The sequence below is a fragment of the Acromyrmex echinatior genome, chromosome 8, assembly GCF_024713525.1.
Source record: "Acromyrmex echinatior isolate Ae372 chromosome 8, ASM2471352v2, whole genome shotgun sequence".
Taxonomy (NCBI): Eukaryota; Metazoa; Arthropoda; class Insecta; order Hymenoptera; family Formicidae; genus Acromyrmex; species Acromyrmex echinatior.
Window position 1 is genome coordinate 1,869,682 of NC_141859.1, and position 15,864 is coordinate 1,885,545.

At 35.0% G+C, this 15,864-nt stretch overlaps 3 protein-coding genes across 17 annotated transcripts in view; 2 read left to right on the top strand and 1 right to left on the bottom strand.

Annotated features, from left to right (window-relative positions):
• Nucleotides 1-9,142, top strand: part of LOC105150793 (uncharacterized) — a 160,542-nt gene extending 151,400 nt beyond the window's left edge. For 13 of the 15 annotated variants that reach the window (XM_011064117.2, XM_011064119.2, XM_087408975.1 and 10 more), the window contains 5 exons: nt 1,221-5,799; nt 6,284-6,529; nt 7,211-7,431; nt 7,754-7,934; nt 8,154-9,142. In XM_011064117.2, coding sequence (XP_011062419.1) covers nt 1,221-5,799; nt 6,284-6,529; nt 7,211-7,431; nt 7,754-7,934; nt 8,154-8,426 — 5,500 coding nt within the window. In that variant the 3' untranslated portion in view covers nt 8,427-9,142. Of the gene's footprint in view, nt 1-1,220; nt 5,800-5,997; nt 6,105-6,246; nt 6,530-7,210; nt 7,432-7,753; nt 7,935-8,153 lie in introns of those variants that run through there. The other 2 variants (XR_015546014.1, XR_015546013.1) reach the window with 2 other exon arrangements.
• A 910-nt stretch (nt 9,143-10,052) lies between these two features.
• On the top strand, nt 10,053-13,604 carry CaBP1 (Protein disulfide-isomerase A6 homolog CaBP1). Its single transcript, XM_011064122.2, has 6 exons — nt 10,053-10,235; nt 10,517-10,710; nt 11,021-11,245; nt 11,381-11,587; nt 11,668-11,993; nt 12,602-13,604. Exons 1-6 carry the CDS (start codon nt 10,187-10,189, stop codon nt 12,918-12,920), a joined length of 1,320 nt encoding a protein of 439 aa, XP_011062424.1. The 5' UTR covers nt 10,053-10,186; the 3' UTR covers nt 12,921-13,604.
• Nucleotides 13,490-15,847, bottom strand: LOC105150796 (uncharacterized). Its single transcript, XM_011064123.2, has 2 exons — nt 15,561-15,847; nt 13,490-15,393 (listed from the first exon to the last, which is right to left on the bottom strand). The coding sequence occupies exons 1-2, from the start codon at nt 15,598-15,600 to the stop codon at nt 15,002-15,004; spliced, it is 432 nt and encodes a 143-aa protein (XP_011062425.1). The 5' UTR covers nt 15,601-15,847; the 3' UTR covers nt 13,490-15,001.
• Between the last annotated feature and the right edge of the window lie 17 nt (nt 15,848-15,864).

Below are 15,864 nucleotides of genomic sequence, written 5' to 3' on the forward strand. Positions count from 1 at the left end.
TGAAGAAGTGAAATAATATAATATTAAAGAGATCACTTTAATGTGAAATTATGAAATTAAAAATTAAAGCTCGTATTCATACTTCACTTTTATTGATGTGCATTTATTTTTGAATTTCTATAATGGTACACTGTTCACAAAGGTCGATACCAAATTTGCACAACGTGTTAATAACTAATAAGGTCAAGTAGGTAGAAATATTAAATGTTATAAACTTTAATTAAAGATTTACGAACAGAATGCATTTACTATTATTTCTAGTGCAGTAAAAGTATTTGAAAAAGTTCAACAATTATAGTTCTATGAATGAAAATCTGCATTCTTCCTTCTAAAAGAATGCAGACTTCAATTTATCAAACTAGCGACTGTTGAACTTTTTCGAATATTTCTACTATACTAGAAATAGCAATAAATGCATTCTACTTTTAAATCTTTAAATATCTATTCAATCTCATTAATATATTGTGTAAGTTTAGCATCGACCTTTGCAGATACCACATAAATTATAAGATAAATGCACGTCGTAATCGGTAAAAGTGAAGTGTAAAAATATGGATCTACATTTATTATTTACGTAGCTGTATAAATAATTTGTGAATCTCGATCATCGACAATCGCTAACAAATCGCCGCTGCTTGCCAGAATTAATTTATTTGCCACGTAGTTGCAATCGCTATCCTCGATTATTACAAATATACTGCGCTAACAATGTGCTCGCAAAGAATTCAAAAGGAAAAAGAAATCTGAGGAAGAGCATAATATCACATGATCGTTTTTGTTCTAATATGTGTTTATCTAACCCCCGCCTTATCGCCGTAAACTACAGCGAATATTAAAAAAAGGACAGTCGGTGAATAACTAATTTGGCAGAATTCGTATTGCATAAAGGAGCATTCGGAGAAAAGTAATTAATTTGATTAATCTAAGTATGCAAACGAGTGAACAAAAGTGTCTCTGTTCCGATCCGAGGAAACGTGCAAAACCATCCAAGCTTAATTATCGTACGCGTCGCATTTAACCGCAATTCACGCGGGGCAGATTTAACACCGGGCTGAGAGAAAACTATAACTAGCGCAACGTCCACTACAAACAAAAACAATTAGCGCTAATTAACTTGGGCCAAAAATAAGGACGATTGCTGTAAGAAAAAACACGCCTCACTTTTAGCGATTCCGCTTCAAAGTCGTTCTACATTTGCTTTCTCGACTGTGCGTTCTTAGAGTATGGAGCGAGTTCGTCGGAACTTCCCCAACCAACACGAGAAGCGGAAGTAGTCTGACCTCAGAGCGCAGTCAAAGGATTCTCGAAAATATAAACAGTCCCCTGCCGACTAGAACTCGCATAGTTGATGAAATGAGCTCGAGACGACGGGAAAGTTCGGGTACTGAGACACTCGGTCAACGCACGAGTCCGCGAAACTTCTTAACAAGAGAAGCTGCAAAGGCGAAAGACACTTCGAGAATTTATCCCAGGAGTAATGAGTACATGTCATTGACGTCTGATGGAAAAATATTCATAAGACGTAGCATGAGTCCGCAATTTCTTTGTAGAGAATCCAAAAGACCTGGCACGACTATGAGCATCGACCGAAAGTCCGATTCATCCGAATCACCATTATTCTATCAAGAAACATCAACAAAACATAATAGAATTCCATTTTTTCTTAATGAATCTCGCAAAACGAATGAATCTAAATCACCCTTATGGAGTGATAGAGGAATTTCGTCAAAACAAAGCACGAATTCGCAATATTTCTCTGAATCCAAACGATCAGAAACAGCTATGAGTACCGATCGAGAAACTATTGAATCCAAATCGTCCGAATGGAGCGAAGGAACATCGACAAAACGAGATACGAATTTTGATCGGAAAGAAGTTCAAACAAGTACGAGTCTTGACCGACAATCTTCTTTATCTAAATCGCCACTGTATGAAGAAAAAATATTAAAAAGGCGAAGCATCAGTCCGCAATTTTTCTGCAAAGAATCTGAACGATCCGCCACAACTATGAGCATCGATCGTGCAACTAGCGAATCTAAATCGTCTCTGTATGATCATGAAACAGTAATGAAACGAAGCAAAAGTCCGCGATTCAGTAAATCTGAACAATCTCGCAAAACAAGTGTATCTAAATCACCAGCATGGAATGACAGAGGAATTTCATTAAGACAAAGCACGAGTCCACAATATTTCCGTCGTGAATCCAAACGACCAGAAACAGCTATGAGTACCGATCGAGAAACTATCAAATCCAAATCGCCCGAGTGGAGCAAAGGAATAAGGAAACGAGATATGACCGATTTCCAACAAAAGAAAGTTCAAACAAGTCTCGATCAACAATCTCTTCCATCTAAATCATCACTATATGAAGAAAAAATATTAAAAAAGCGAAACACCAGTCCGCAATTCTTCTGCAAAGAATCCGAACGATCCGCTACGACTATAAGTATCGATCGTGCAACTAGGGAATCTAAATCGCCGTCATACGATCATGAAATAGTAATGAAGCAAAACGAGAATCCGCGTTTCTTTCTCAGTGAACGCGAACAATCTCGCAAAACGAGTGAATCTAAATCATCAATATGGAATGACAGAGGAATTTCATCAAGACAAAGCACGAGTCCGCAATATTTCCGTCGTGAATCCAAACGACCAGAAACAGCTATGAGTACCGATCGAGAAACTGTCGGATCTAAATCGTCCGAGTGGAGCAAGCGAAACACAAGTCCGCGATTCTTTTCGAGAGAAGCTACAAAGGCGGAAACTTCGAAAATTTATCCGAGAAGTAATGGATATAAGTCATTGACATCCGATAGAAAAATATTCGTAAGACGTAGCACAAGTCCGCAGTTCTTTTGTAGAGAATCCAAACGATCTGGTACAACTATGAACATTGATCGCAAAGTTGGTGAACCTAGATCGTCATATGATCGAAAAGTATCGAAACGAAGCGCAGCTCCAAGACTGTTAAACGGAAAGACCAAGGAACGATCTGCAATCACTACGAGTATCGATCGGAAATACGGCGGATTTAAATTGTCTGAAATGATGCGCAACAAACGTTCCACGAGTCCACAATTTTTCTGTAAAGAGTTTGAAAAATCCGCTACAACGATGTTGATAGAACCAAGATCGAGATCAAATTCTACTAAAAGTTTATTAAATCAGCGCAGTTCAGATACTTCTTACAGGCGACCTATAAAATCTCCGATTGATAAAAAGAATAGTTTTACGAAAGGTAGACATACTTCAAGTCCTTCAGTTGCTAAACATGAAGTAAAAAAGACTTTGGAGAAAACCGACGTTTTCAGCAATATTACAGAAGCTCGCAGATCGTCGAAAATCTCGGAGACCTCCGCGACATCGTCCAGCTCGATCGTAAACCTCAAGTACGGTTTGGAATTCGATAATATTTTCCAGTCAGCAGGTCTGGTCCGTAAATTTATGAAGTCTCAAGATGGAAAACAGTGCTCGATTCGTCAGTCGCCCTCAAAACGCAACGCAAATGTTCGAATCTACGCAAGAAATAATCAATCGAAAAATCGATGTAAAACTTCGTCTCTCCAAACAGCAAGATCATCGTCTATCGAAGGTAGGAAAAGAGCTACGCCAGAATTTTCTCGCAAAAGTATCACTCCGACGGAAGTTGACATGGACATTCAAGAGATTACTATGACGGATCATCGTATTGAACGCGACAAACTGCAAAAAGCATCAAGTCCAATATCGAAGCGACAATTTGATGGAACGTACACGAAATCGTTCAATAGTGGAGCGAAATTCAAAACCTCGATCACCTATCCCGTTCGCAAACCGTGTAGAGAGAGAGGATCCATTTTAGAGTCGAGCGTTTTCAAGTCGAAGGGAGGCCTCTCCGAAAAAACATCCATGGGTCGTCAAAGCGGCCGAGAGAACAAAAGTGTCAGCTTGAATAAACTCGACTTCAGTCCTACGAGCGGAAGTTCTCGGCGTATCATAAATCGAGACAGAATAAACGAAATATCTTCCCAAATGCAGAAACAATCCACAAAAAATGAAGTTAAATATAGTGCGACTCAATCCACGAAACGTGAAGATCGACAGCGCGCGAGTTCTCGATCTCCGATTCACATGCGGAATCGTTCTGCGGAAAGTAGAGCAGTTGGCAGTCCGAAAGTAACATCTCCTGATGTTTCTAAGATGAGAAAACATCCCGATACAGTCTTGCCGATTTTGTACGACTTCGCGGAGAGAAGGACCAAAGGAGCACGCACAAAAGTTGATCAACTGCAAAACTTACGATCTGCGCGACTAGTGCAGGGTGTTGTGAAGGACAGGAACTTGTTTACAAACGACAAATATAATCGAGGAAAAGAAGGACATGACGATAAAAATATATCGGTAGATGAAGTTGACGTAGATAATACCGGCGTAAAATATCAAACGGTAGTCAAAACTGCTTTGACTAAAGAAAGCAAAGATTATAGCAAAATTATTCGTTCAAACTCCGCTGATCGAATTACAAGCAAAAGGGTCTTCCTTCGCGAAACTACGCCGATGAAGTCGAGTACTTCAAAGAAAACGATTTCTCCGACGAGAGAATGTGGCAGGCGGCACGACTTAGAGTCTAAGGTTTCACCGCGAGTCTCACCTTTACAGAAAACAGCTAAAATTTCTCGTGGCATCTACACTCCAAAGATTTTCTCATCTCAGAATATCATAGCGAAAACGGATCAAAGCTCGACGTTCAAATTTTCGACGTACACCGTCGAAGACCGCAGACGCGAGAATGTCGCGAACAAATTAGCGGAATTCAATAAAATGAGCGTAAAACGTAAAACCGAAGAACCGAAGAATATCGTAAGCGAATTTTCCAAAACTCAATGCGAAGACAAATATAAAAAAGATCTTGAAAGGATGGACTCTGTGGAATCAGCGTTGAGACGATTTGATTCCATAGGCGCGGAATTTGAATATTCAAGTTTGACGAATCTCCAGACATCTCCAGATATCTCCTTACAAACGATGGATCAAAAAAAAGTTGTTAAAGAATCAATCGATTCGAAAGGAACGATAGTCCCTTCTCCTAAAGTAACGGATCATACGATTTTAAAATCGACGCTGAAATCTCCAATTGGTAAAAATCTGAAAACTAAAAACGTCGCGCGTAAAAGTGATTTAAGGATTCTCAAAAAGGAGACTCGTTCCTCTAAGAGACCAACGAGATTTGGAAGTTCCATTGAAAGCAAACACAGATCTACGAAAATTCAATCACCAGCGTGCAAGCGGCGATTGTTTGAATCCGATTCAGAGAAAGAGGTTCAAGAAGAACGGCCAAAATTGAGTTGCACAAAAGCGCGGAAGGATGAAAATTGTTCTTTCGTAAATATAAGATTTCGTAAAGACGAAACAGCCTCAAACATAAGGTCTTCCAAAAGTCTCGATCGCGACATTGCAAAAGAATCGGAAGAAACGTTTACGTTTTCCGTGAAACCGTTGCGGTCCATCGAGGATATTCGGAAATTGATCGATAACGAACGAAATAAATCAGTCACTACGGAAGAATCGAGGTCAGCGATTGCAAATCAGCGTTCGGCCTCGCGAGAGAATGTCGATGCGAAGAGATCGAGTCCCGCAATCGATGCAGCAAAAAACAGGACCGATCCCGCGAGGCTGACTAAAATTAAATCCTGTGTATCCAGGATCACGAAGAGCCCGAGTCCCGATTTAGCTACGACAAAACAGCGCGAAATGAATGCGCGAACGACAAGAGGAAGCACTCCTTCATCCCCCTCAAAAAGTCCTGATGTTGCCCCTACGGTGAGTACAATTAAAAAAAAATCACTGATCACTTAATCTTCCGAAGCTGATGCCAAAATTTGTAATACTGGGTTTGTAAAACCCACTTAACGGATGCTAATTAAAAGATATTAATTAATTTCAAGGAATCAAAATGACATAATTTATATAAAAAAGGATGAATATTAAGTATATTTTAATAAAAATAATCCTTTGCAGATATATAAGAAAATTGAATTGTTTGACAAAGATTTTTAGGATTAAGTGGGGTTCAATAGTCGAAGGATTAAATCAATTAAATCATTAAAAATTGCCTTGTAATGAAGGTAATCTTATAACATCCTATTCCCTTTTTTTCATTTATTTAAATACTTTTATTTTTACCTGTTATTTTTTTTGTCTCTTATCTATTATATATACAGTAAAACGCAACTTTTATTCATTATAGGCTATTAAATTTTTCTACAGATTAACTATTTTCGTTAAATTGTAATCATGAAAATAGAATCAGCGTGCAGAATCGAGGAATCAAGAAGCGAAACCTTCAAGAAGATCAACAAAAGATGCAAATTCGAGCAGGAGTAAAGTAACCGGAACGATCGATACAGTTGACGGCATCGTTCTCCAAAACGGTTCACCGAACGAATCCACAAAGAAATCCGACGCCTTCATGGTCGACTTCGACGATCGATCATCGAAAGAAGACGATACGATGCCGAAAAAATCACCGATGAAGAAATCTTCTAACGACGTAAGAGTGATTTTTTTTCTTTTGCCAAAACTCGATACACGAATGTTTTTTATTTTATTGTTTTTATTGCATGAGCCAATTGATGCTGTGTGAAATAATCCATTTTTAGATTTTCGTATCGTGAAATTGATCGCTACAAATACAATAACGTAAAATATAGCTTACTTCATATTGCTCTCTTGTATAAATCAAATTAAAATCCACACAAGTCTAAAAACGTTCTTTAATATTAACACATATGTTAATATTAAATTTTATATATTTTAAATGAATTAGCAATGAGAACATCAGTCTGGCGCAAAACGAATATTAATCGTATTTCTATAATCTTCTCACGGTCATGCAATTTATTTCCCAAACAATTGCAATCAGAGTCAATTGGCAGATATGATCTGCCAAAAAATCAGAAGAAAACTCGCATATTAATTGCTGAATTCGGGAGAAAGAACTCATGAGGGCAATTAATAAATTTAAATTAAATTATACAAGGTATAATTATGTTAACCTAAATTTTTATTTCGCCATTGAAAAATGAATCATTCGATTAAAAAATGTTTACATAATGTGTACGTTTTAGGGTGTATTCAAATATAAATTCAAATATAAAAATATATACAGATATATATATTTTTATGCAATTTATATTTGTTCAATTTATACAGGCAATCTATTTATTTACAGAAGCAACAGACAGCTTCCAGTGCTTCAGGCCGGCCGACCTCATCGAATTCCAGTGTTAACTTAATTCAAGATTCCAGTGCGAAAAGTAGAATGGAAAGTGAAAGAGGGAAAGGAATAGGGAAAGGAGCAGGTAAAAGTAGAAGTAAAACTATAGAAAAACCTTCTTCCAGTAATGGTAAATTTACAAACTCGGCAAGTTTCAACGAAGATGCAATTAACATGTAAGTTTTTACAGTAATCTCTATATGTTTTATTAGAAAATAATAATTTATGTCAAATAAAAGTATGTATAAATTATCAATTAAAATTATAATTTTTATAATTTATACTTGTGCCAGAGAAAAAAATGCCACTTTGATAAGCAGTAGTAACAATTATGAAACGTGAACATGACTTTATTTTTACAGAATTTAATATAATTTCTATTATAAAATATTAAAAAGAAATAAAAACTTTCGTAAAAACTTTCGTATTATTTCTTAATATTAAATACAGACGTAAAGATTAATTATTAAAATTATTCGCGTTATTAATTGGTGATAGGAAAGGCTTGCTAAAGTGTAAAACATGCGGACGTAGCTTCGCACAGAATCGAATCAATCTTCACGAAGAGATCTGCATGAAAACGACAACCAAGAAGAGGAAGCAGTTCGATCCGGTGATGAATCGAGTCAGAGGAACCGAACTCGAGCCTTTCGTTAAGAAAGGCTTCACTAAACGAGAGGTCGGTATCAAGAAATAGAATTTCTTCGAAAAGAACCGATGACTGAAAGTTATAATTTTTCGATATAATATCAGTAATATCAAATTTTAATAACATAAAACGAATTAGTTCAATGAATTATCCAATTTATTTCGCGAAAATCGAAACTCGATTCGATCCAAGCTTGTTTTCTTCGAGGAGGATAACAGCATTTATACGCTTTTTTTATTCTGTTTTCAGACGAAAACGAAGAAGTCGGAAACCAAACCGGACTGGCGGCGCAAGCACGAGGAATTTATCAACGCGATCCGCTACGCAAGGGAGACGCAGGCACGTTTGGCGGCAGGTGAAAATTTGAGCAATCTGCCGCCACCACCGCCCACTGATACCAGCGATTACATCCAGTGCGAGCACTGCGGCAGGAAGTTCAATTCGTCCGCCGCGGAGCGGCACATTCCGATTTGCAAGCGTATGCATGACAAGAAGCAAACGCAAGCGAGGACGAGACGCTAAAGAGGAAGTCGCGGCGAACACTCAGGCTTTTCCCAGCCTCTCCGCAAAGAAAATCTTATACTTCTAAATAGCATTCACTTTTTTTAAGCAATTCTCTTCCCCTCGTTCCTTTTCCGATTTACAAATGTAACGCTCCCTTCCGTCTCGTACGCGAATCGCGATCTTACTCCATTTCGAAATTTTCGTCTGCTTCACGCCTATAATATTGAAACATAAATAAAAGATTCGATAGAAAATTTGAAGAACTTGTTTTTACATTATTTCAAATTTTATTAAGAACAGCACAGAAATAGATTCATTGATTGGAACGTAATTACATGATTTGCAATGCTATGACATTTATTGAAACGAGTGAAGCAAACGAAAATAATATTAATAATAAAAAAGATTATCTATTATTATAGATTATGTGAACTAACGGCATGTCGTAATTGGTCGATAAATTCGAAGTGATCGAATATGACAGCAATAATTATTGATATTTAAAGTCAAATAAGTATGCCGCTGACGAATATCGCTTTTTATTTGTGATGTTGTTATCGCCTAAGCTGGAGCTTTGAATAACTATCGATAAAATTTTTTATCAAATGAATTTTTGTACTCATTTCATAATTAAATGCATTTTTATAACCGCAAGGATATTATACACAAATAAAGATGTAAAAAGATGCGACGATATAATGTACATGAAGGAAATATATTATATATAGCACGAATATGAGGGTGAGCAAAAATCGTAATTTTTTTCGTAACACATAAGACAATGAATTATACGATTCTATTTTAAATTTCAATCGATCACTTAATTCTCAAAAAAATTAAAAACATCACTAATTATTTTATTTACATAATGATATTATATTCTACAGTGTTGTAATTAGAGAAATTACGATTTAATATCTTAGATTTTTTTATTTCTATTTATTTAACAAAAAATGTCGCTTTTTTAAATTAGATTAAAATTAAATTTTCTTTTATTTATTATAAAGTTTATAGTAAAATAGTGTGTGAATGGACAACGTATTACATTTTTTAATACAACTTTCAAGATTTGTAACACTCAACTTTTCTTAAATTATATTTCTATCTATTTTCTCAGATAGTAGAAATCTATATATATTACATTCTCTAATATAATTTTCAAATTTCATAATAAATATGTCTTTAATTTTCAAGATTTGTGACAATCTTTTTTTTTTAATTTTACATATTATAATTATCAAATCTCACGCAAATGAATAATTTGAATAATCTTATCTCTTTTCATTATTAAAACATTACGAAAATACAATACAATACACTCATAAAGTACCTTCGATGACATTTTTTATGTACTAGATTATAACCTACATTCTCTAATAAAAATTTTTCTCAGAATTTTTATATAAATTTTAGAATTTTTTAGAACTTTTAAATAATTTTATAACTTTTTAAAGAATTTCTCAGATTTTTTCGCGTAGGAGTTTCAGGAAGAAAATTTCGATCAGATATCGAAAATAGTAAGGAAAGAAAAATGCGACGAACAATTCAAATCTGCGTGTCTTGTTCGCGATTTGCGATACATCGCGATACATCGAAGACACACGAGTACGGCGACGAGCCAATCGAAATAGTCCACGAAAAGTCGCTTGTCAGCGACCGGGATGCCGCCAGCGCATCTGGGCTGAACGTCAGAGCGGTCGGAGCATTGTGCGGAGGTGGTGTAGCGTGCTCGTTCACCTCGCTGTGACTTTCGGCGGATGTGAATAACTTCTGGTGCAATGTCTCGAGTCGCTTGTACAATCCACGGAATAATGTCGAGGCTCTTAGGTAAGTCACGTGCGTACGTTTCGCCGAATTATCAGCGCAGGACGCCGGTTATCGGAGACATTGGTAGCTTTTGACGTTGCCACGAATTCCGGTGATATCGCTGGAGTTCTGTGTGAACGGCATCGCAACAAGTGTCTCCTCGAGACCCATTCCGCGAGAGAAACGTCACCATGCTCCCACGCAACCTGTCCGCGTATCTTAAATAGCGTTTAAATACATAAATTTGGATATGCGTCCTTCTATGGATCATACATCTTGTTTGCATACTTTTTTCCTTGCAGGTGTCCTTCTGCTAGTCGCTGGAGCGAACTGCATGTACGCGTCCAATTCAGCTGTCGTTGATCTTAGGCCAAATAATTTTGATAATTTAGTGTTAAATAGTGATCACATCTGGGTGGTTGAATTTTATGCGCCATGGTGTGGACACTGTCAACAGTTGACGCCAGAGTATGACAAAGCAGCTACTGCATTAAAGGTGACTCCTATTTATATGATTCATATTTAATTTTTCTATATAAATATATACACAAAGCATACATGTGAACATATGTACATATATCTTTAAATAATATTAAGTAAATCAATCAGGAAATGTTCAACATAAATGAGCAAAGAAGGCAATATCCAATCAAAGCAGATCTTGGTGCCTAATAATATTTTGTATTTAATTTTGCAGTTTTATTTGAACTAAAAATAATAAAATTTGCACAAAATAATAAGCACCAAAATTTTTCTTTACAGCTTTTTTTATTCATTTGTTACATATCTTTAACTTATCCTAACAGGGTGTTGTAAAAGTTGGCGCGGTAAATGCTGACGAACACAAATCTCTGGGAAGCAAATACGGTGTTCGTGGTTTCCCAACAATCAAGATATTCGGACTTGACAAAAAGCCGGAAGACTATAATGGTCCGAGAAGTGCAGCTGGCATTGTCGATGCTGCGTTAAATGCTGCCAGTCAAAAAGTTCGAAAAGTGTTAGGTGGTAAAACTTCAGGAGGTGAATCAAAGGTAAATTATATTATAATTCGAATATGAAACTCTAAATTTTTTACGAAGCGTATTGAAATAGAGTATATGATTTTATATGTAAATAAAAAAGATAATTTCTTGGCATGCAAATTATTAAATAGTATTTATTTATAGAGCAAAGATTCCAAAGATGTGATAGAATTGACGGACGAGAACTTCGACAAGACTGTTTTAAATTCTGAAGATATGTGGCTAGTCGAATTCTACGCTCCTTGGTGCGGCCATTGCAAGAATCTAGCGCCCGAGTGGGCAACAGCAGCTACCGAGCTAAAAGGCAAAGTCAAACTGGGAGCTTTGGATGCCACTGTAAACACGTTGAAAGTGAGATACATGCCTTACTAAATATTTTCTTGTAATGCGATTGATGTGATACACTTGATCTAACGCATATAATATTGCAGGCAAGTAAATACGAGATCAAAGGCTATCCCACCATTAAATTCTTCGCACCGGGCAAGAAGGATGCTGACTCGATGCAAGACTATGACGGCGGTCGCACAAGCGGTGATATCGTTAACTGGGCGCTCGAGAAATTAGCCGAAAATATCCCGGCGCCGGAAGTGGTGCAAATCACTTCCGAGAAGAAGCTGAGAGCAGCATGCGAAGACAAACCGATCTGTGTGGTTTCCGTTCTGCCACATATTCTGGACTGTCAGTCCGATTGTAGAAATGGATATTTGAAAACTCTAAGTACTCTCGGTGAAAAATACAAAAAGAAGATGTGGGGGTACGCATTAAATTTGCGTATATGTTACTTTTAAAATGATTCGTAACTGTTCCTTTTTTTTCATGCTTTGGACATGATTCTGAAATCAATCGGTGTTTTTTTTATTTTTCAATTTTTATTGCAAAATTTATTTTACGGTAAATTATAACTAGATAAAAAAGCACGTCAAACAATAGGATATTGATAAAAAGATCTTTTATAATTTAATTTTTCTAAGAAGTTATGATCAAGTTTTTTCGTATGAATTCCAATATGTTAATTATTTTCACAAAATGTTCTACTTTTAGTACAAGTGTCTATGTAAGTCTCCACGATTATTAGTTTGTAATCTGATTGTTATATATTCATAAAGCGATAAGATATAATTCGCAAACAATTAGTACCAAATAAAGATAATTACATTTCTACTCTGGATTTGAGTCCTTCAAAATTCTGTAATTGGTGAGATATAACTGATTTGCGAATTATATCTTATCGCCTTACATTATACAATTTTCGTTATTTTACTAATAACCACGGAAGCTCACATTTTACTTATACTGGATTTATTCTTAGAGTCACAAATACTATTAATTTAATTTATTTTAATTATTTTGCTTCTTGTACAGATGGGTCTGGGCTGAAGCTGGTGCTCAACCGCACATCGAGGATGCATTAGAGATTGGAGGTTTCGGTTACCCCGCGTTAGCAGCCGTTAACATCAAGAAAATGAAATATTCCTTATTAAAAGGTAGTTTCTCATACGATGGAATAAATGAATTTCTACGAGATCTAAGTTACGGTAGAGGTGGCACTGCGCCCTTGAAAGGTGCTCAATTGCCTGTTATCATTGAAACAACGCCTTGGGATGGTAAAGATGCTGAACCTCCACAGGAAGAGGAGATTGATCTCAGCGATGTTAATCTAGATGATAAAGACGAGCTATAACTTACTGAAAGCCAACCAGCTGAATTCTTCTTAGAAGGATTTACCGCACACAACGTATATCGTTTCTAATAAAAAAATCTAATTAAGGGCGTTAATCGCGAATCGGCATACAAGTCACACTCGCCCAAAAATTTATTTTGTATTGTCAGACTTAACATCTATACATATATATTATATACTTAATAAGAATCTACATCGATTAATTTCGTAATGAAATTAATGATAATTAAATAATTCCATTAATCAATGGTTTTTGTATAATAACATCAGTATATATATATATATATATATATATATATATATATATATATATATATCATCATTTGTCGCTCTGTGTATCCTAAGGAAGAACAGTTCTCAGGTGCAGTTGTCTAGTTTTATAAAAAAAAAAACGCGTTTAAGTAATTCTTCCATCCGAAAACCAATTTTATACGGTTTTTTGTGTTGCATTTAGGAGAAGCAAACTAGTTTAGATCCTTGTCATAAAACGTGCGCTTGTAATTCATATTGTTTGCATTGTTCTCCATATGTTTTGATAGGAAAAAGGTAGAACAGTTTGAAGTACTCGCTCCGTGTATCATGATGCATTTATTAGCCTGCTTACTTTTGTAAAAGTAGGTTGTTTAAGATATACATAGTTTGTGTAAAAAAAAAGTCCTATTTGTAATAAATATATATCATACATTTACAAGTATATTATTTCTACAGAGGTCATTTTTGTGAGTACAATTTTATGAGTAAGTTTATACATACTGATAGCACAAGAAAAAACTTTTTAGCAAAGCTATTAATTGCTTTTTCCCTATAACAGTATCAAATTTGGAGATTATAAAAATCTATTATTGTGATCAGTCTATTATTGTGATCTATTAATATAAACATAGTGTTAAGTAGAGACTGATTTTTTTTTTCTTATGTTAACAATTCTGCAGTCTATTACTGCTGATCATGTTTGATCCTAATCCTTTGCCTACTCTAATTTCAATTAGCATAACTCTATGGTGTTTCAGCCTGGAGTAACAGCTTAAAACCATTTTTAAGATGTTCAAGTTGCTTGTAACGAAAATGGAATCGCACAATGATATGCTGTCTTTTGTTATGTAAATGAAATTCTGTAAATGCTACATCAAAGAAAATCTTATTGAAGCTTTGTAGCATTGTCGAATTTCATACGAAAAAGAGTAAAAAAAGTTGTTAAACTTTTCCATAGTATTATTGTACAATTAATTGAATTTCACACAAAAAAGATGACATCACAAATTTGATTAAGGATAATATAATTTATGTCTTAAGTTGATACTGGACATGCCAGTTGAAAAAAGATTAAGATCAAACATGGTCACTAGTAATAGACTGTAGAATTGCTAATATGAGGAAAAAAGTCAATCTTATTACTAAATAGGGACACTATGTTACATTAATATCGTCTAATAAAAAAACGAATATACTTTCTTGCAGTCTTTCAGAGTCTCAATCACAAGCAAAATGTTGTATGTTGTATACTATTTAATCTACTTATATAAACGATTATATTGGAAAAAATTTCTAAATTTTTAGTTAGAAATTTTTAGACACTTAACGTATCTCCATTTTTAACATGTCACAAGATAACTTTTAATTTATAAGTTCAGTCTTTTTTCATATAACTGGTACATAAATGCAATAAAAATAAAATTATTTCCATATCTATTGCTGTAAATACTTATAAAATTTATAAAAATTCATTTCATTATTGCATATATAAGATAGTATGAAAACACAATGATCTCAATCTTAATATTTTTCTACTCTAAAAGATTTTATGGCAGTGTTAAGTTATATAAGACTTAATTGCTTTAAACTCTTACAAAAATATTACCCTCACTTAGATTACAATTCTGAGTGAAAATGTAACTGTACTTGTAAAATAAATGTCTGTGGTCGATATTCATAATCCATTCTTATTTCAAGACTGTCTTAAGTAATATCTTGAGACTTTATATGGCTTTCCGATTAGTCCGTGACATCTTAAGACTATACTTAAGACAGTCTTAAATATAAGAACTATGAATACCGATCTAAGTTACGTTTTCTTTTCAGGTCTATCGTTTTAATGGTGCATCATTTGATATGTCATTTGATACATCATTTGATTCACAAAATGCTCTCAATGGACGTGGTACATTGTTAACATTAACGTTGTCACTAACAGTGGACACAGAGTTAACATCTGCTAATTCTATGATGTCATAACTTGTATCCTTTTTGCATATATATGGATACAATAGAAAGATGTAGTAAGTTATCGTACTGAATATGATAGCGCCTATAATTATTCCGATGATACCCCAGGCTGATACAATCATTTTCCGACCTGGAAGCGGTTGTGATTGATTTTTATTCGCTGCTAATTCTGTTAATTTCTGATTCGTCTTGTAATGCTTGGTATTCTGCTTGGAACCGTATAATCCGCTTTCGACTTCATGGAGTATTACTGTAAATAATTTTATTGTCAAATATCAGGAACAATAATGTGGCGGAGAGATATGTTTGATTTTGAACAAAAAATAAGAGTAACATACTGATAACGCGGTTGTGATAAGGAGCGGAGCAAACTCCAAAGTTTTAAGAAATTTATCTGGAACTAAACTTAATACTTACCGAGAACGGAGATAATGGCTAAAAAATATATTGTCCTCATAATATCCGCAGTAATCAGTCTTTCAGATGATTTGTGTCAAAGATAAAGTGTCTTAGGATTTTATTAATAGAGTGGATAAGGACAATTATTCACGTTGTTAAGAATGTTCAAGAATGTTTTGACTTGATGTGATCCATGAAAATGAAAGTCAGAAAGTCACTCTTTATCTATGCGCATCTAAAATCTGTTCTACACTTGCACGAGTGCAGTTGTAAGCGGTTGTAATTGTAAAAATTCGCCAATCATTGCTGAATATGAAGAGAA

Coding starts and splice junctions, on each gene's coding strand:
- LOC105150796 (XM_011064123.2), bottom strand. CDS start 15,600: ATGAGGACAATATATTTTTTAGCCATTATCTCCGTTCTCG. Junction 15,394..15,560: donor AGCCATTATCTCCGTTCTCG/GTAAGTATTAAG, acceptor AATTATTTACAG/TAATACTCCATGAAGTCGAA.
- CaBP1 (XM_011064122.2), top strand. CDS start 10,187: ATGTCTCGAGTCGCTTGTACAATCCACGGAATAATGTCGAGGCTCTTA. Junction 10,236..10,516: donor AATAATGTCGAGGCTCTTAG/GTAAGTCACGTG, acceptor TTTTCCTTGCAG/GTGTCCTTCTGCTAGTCGCT. Junction 11,588..11,667: donor CCACTGTAAACACGTTGAAA/GTGAGATACATG, acceptor ATAATATTGCAG/GCAAGTAAATACGAGATCAA.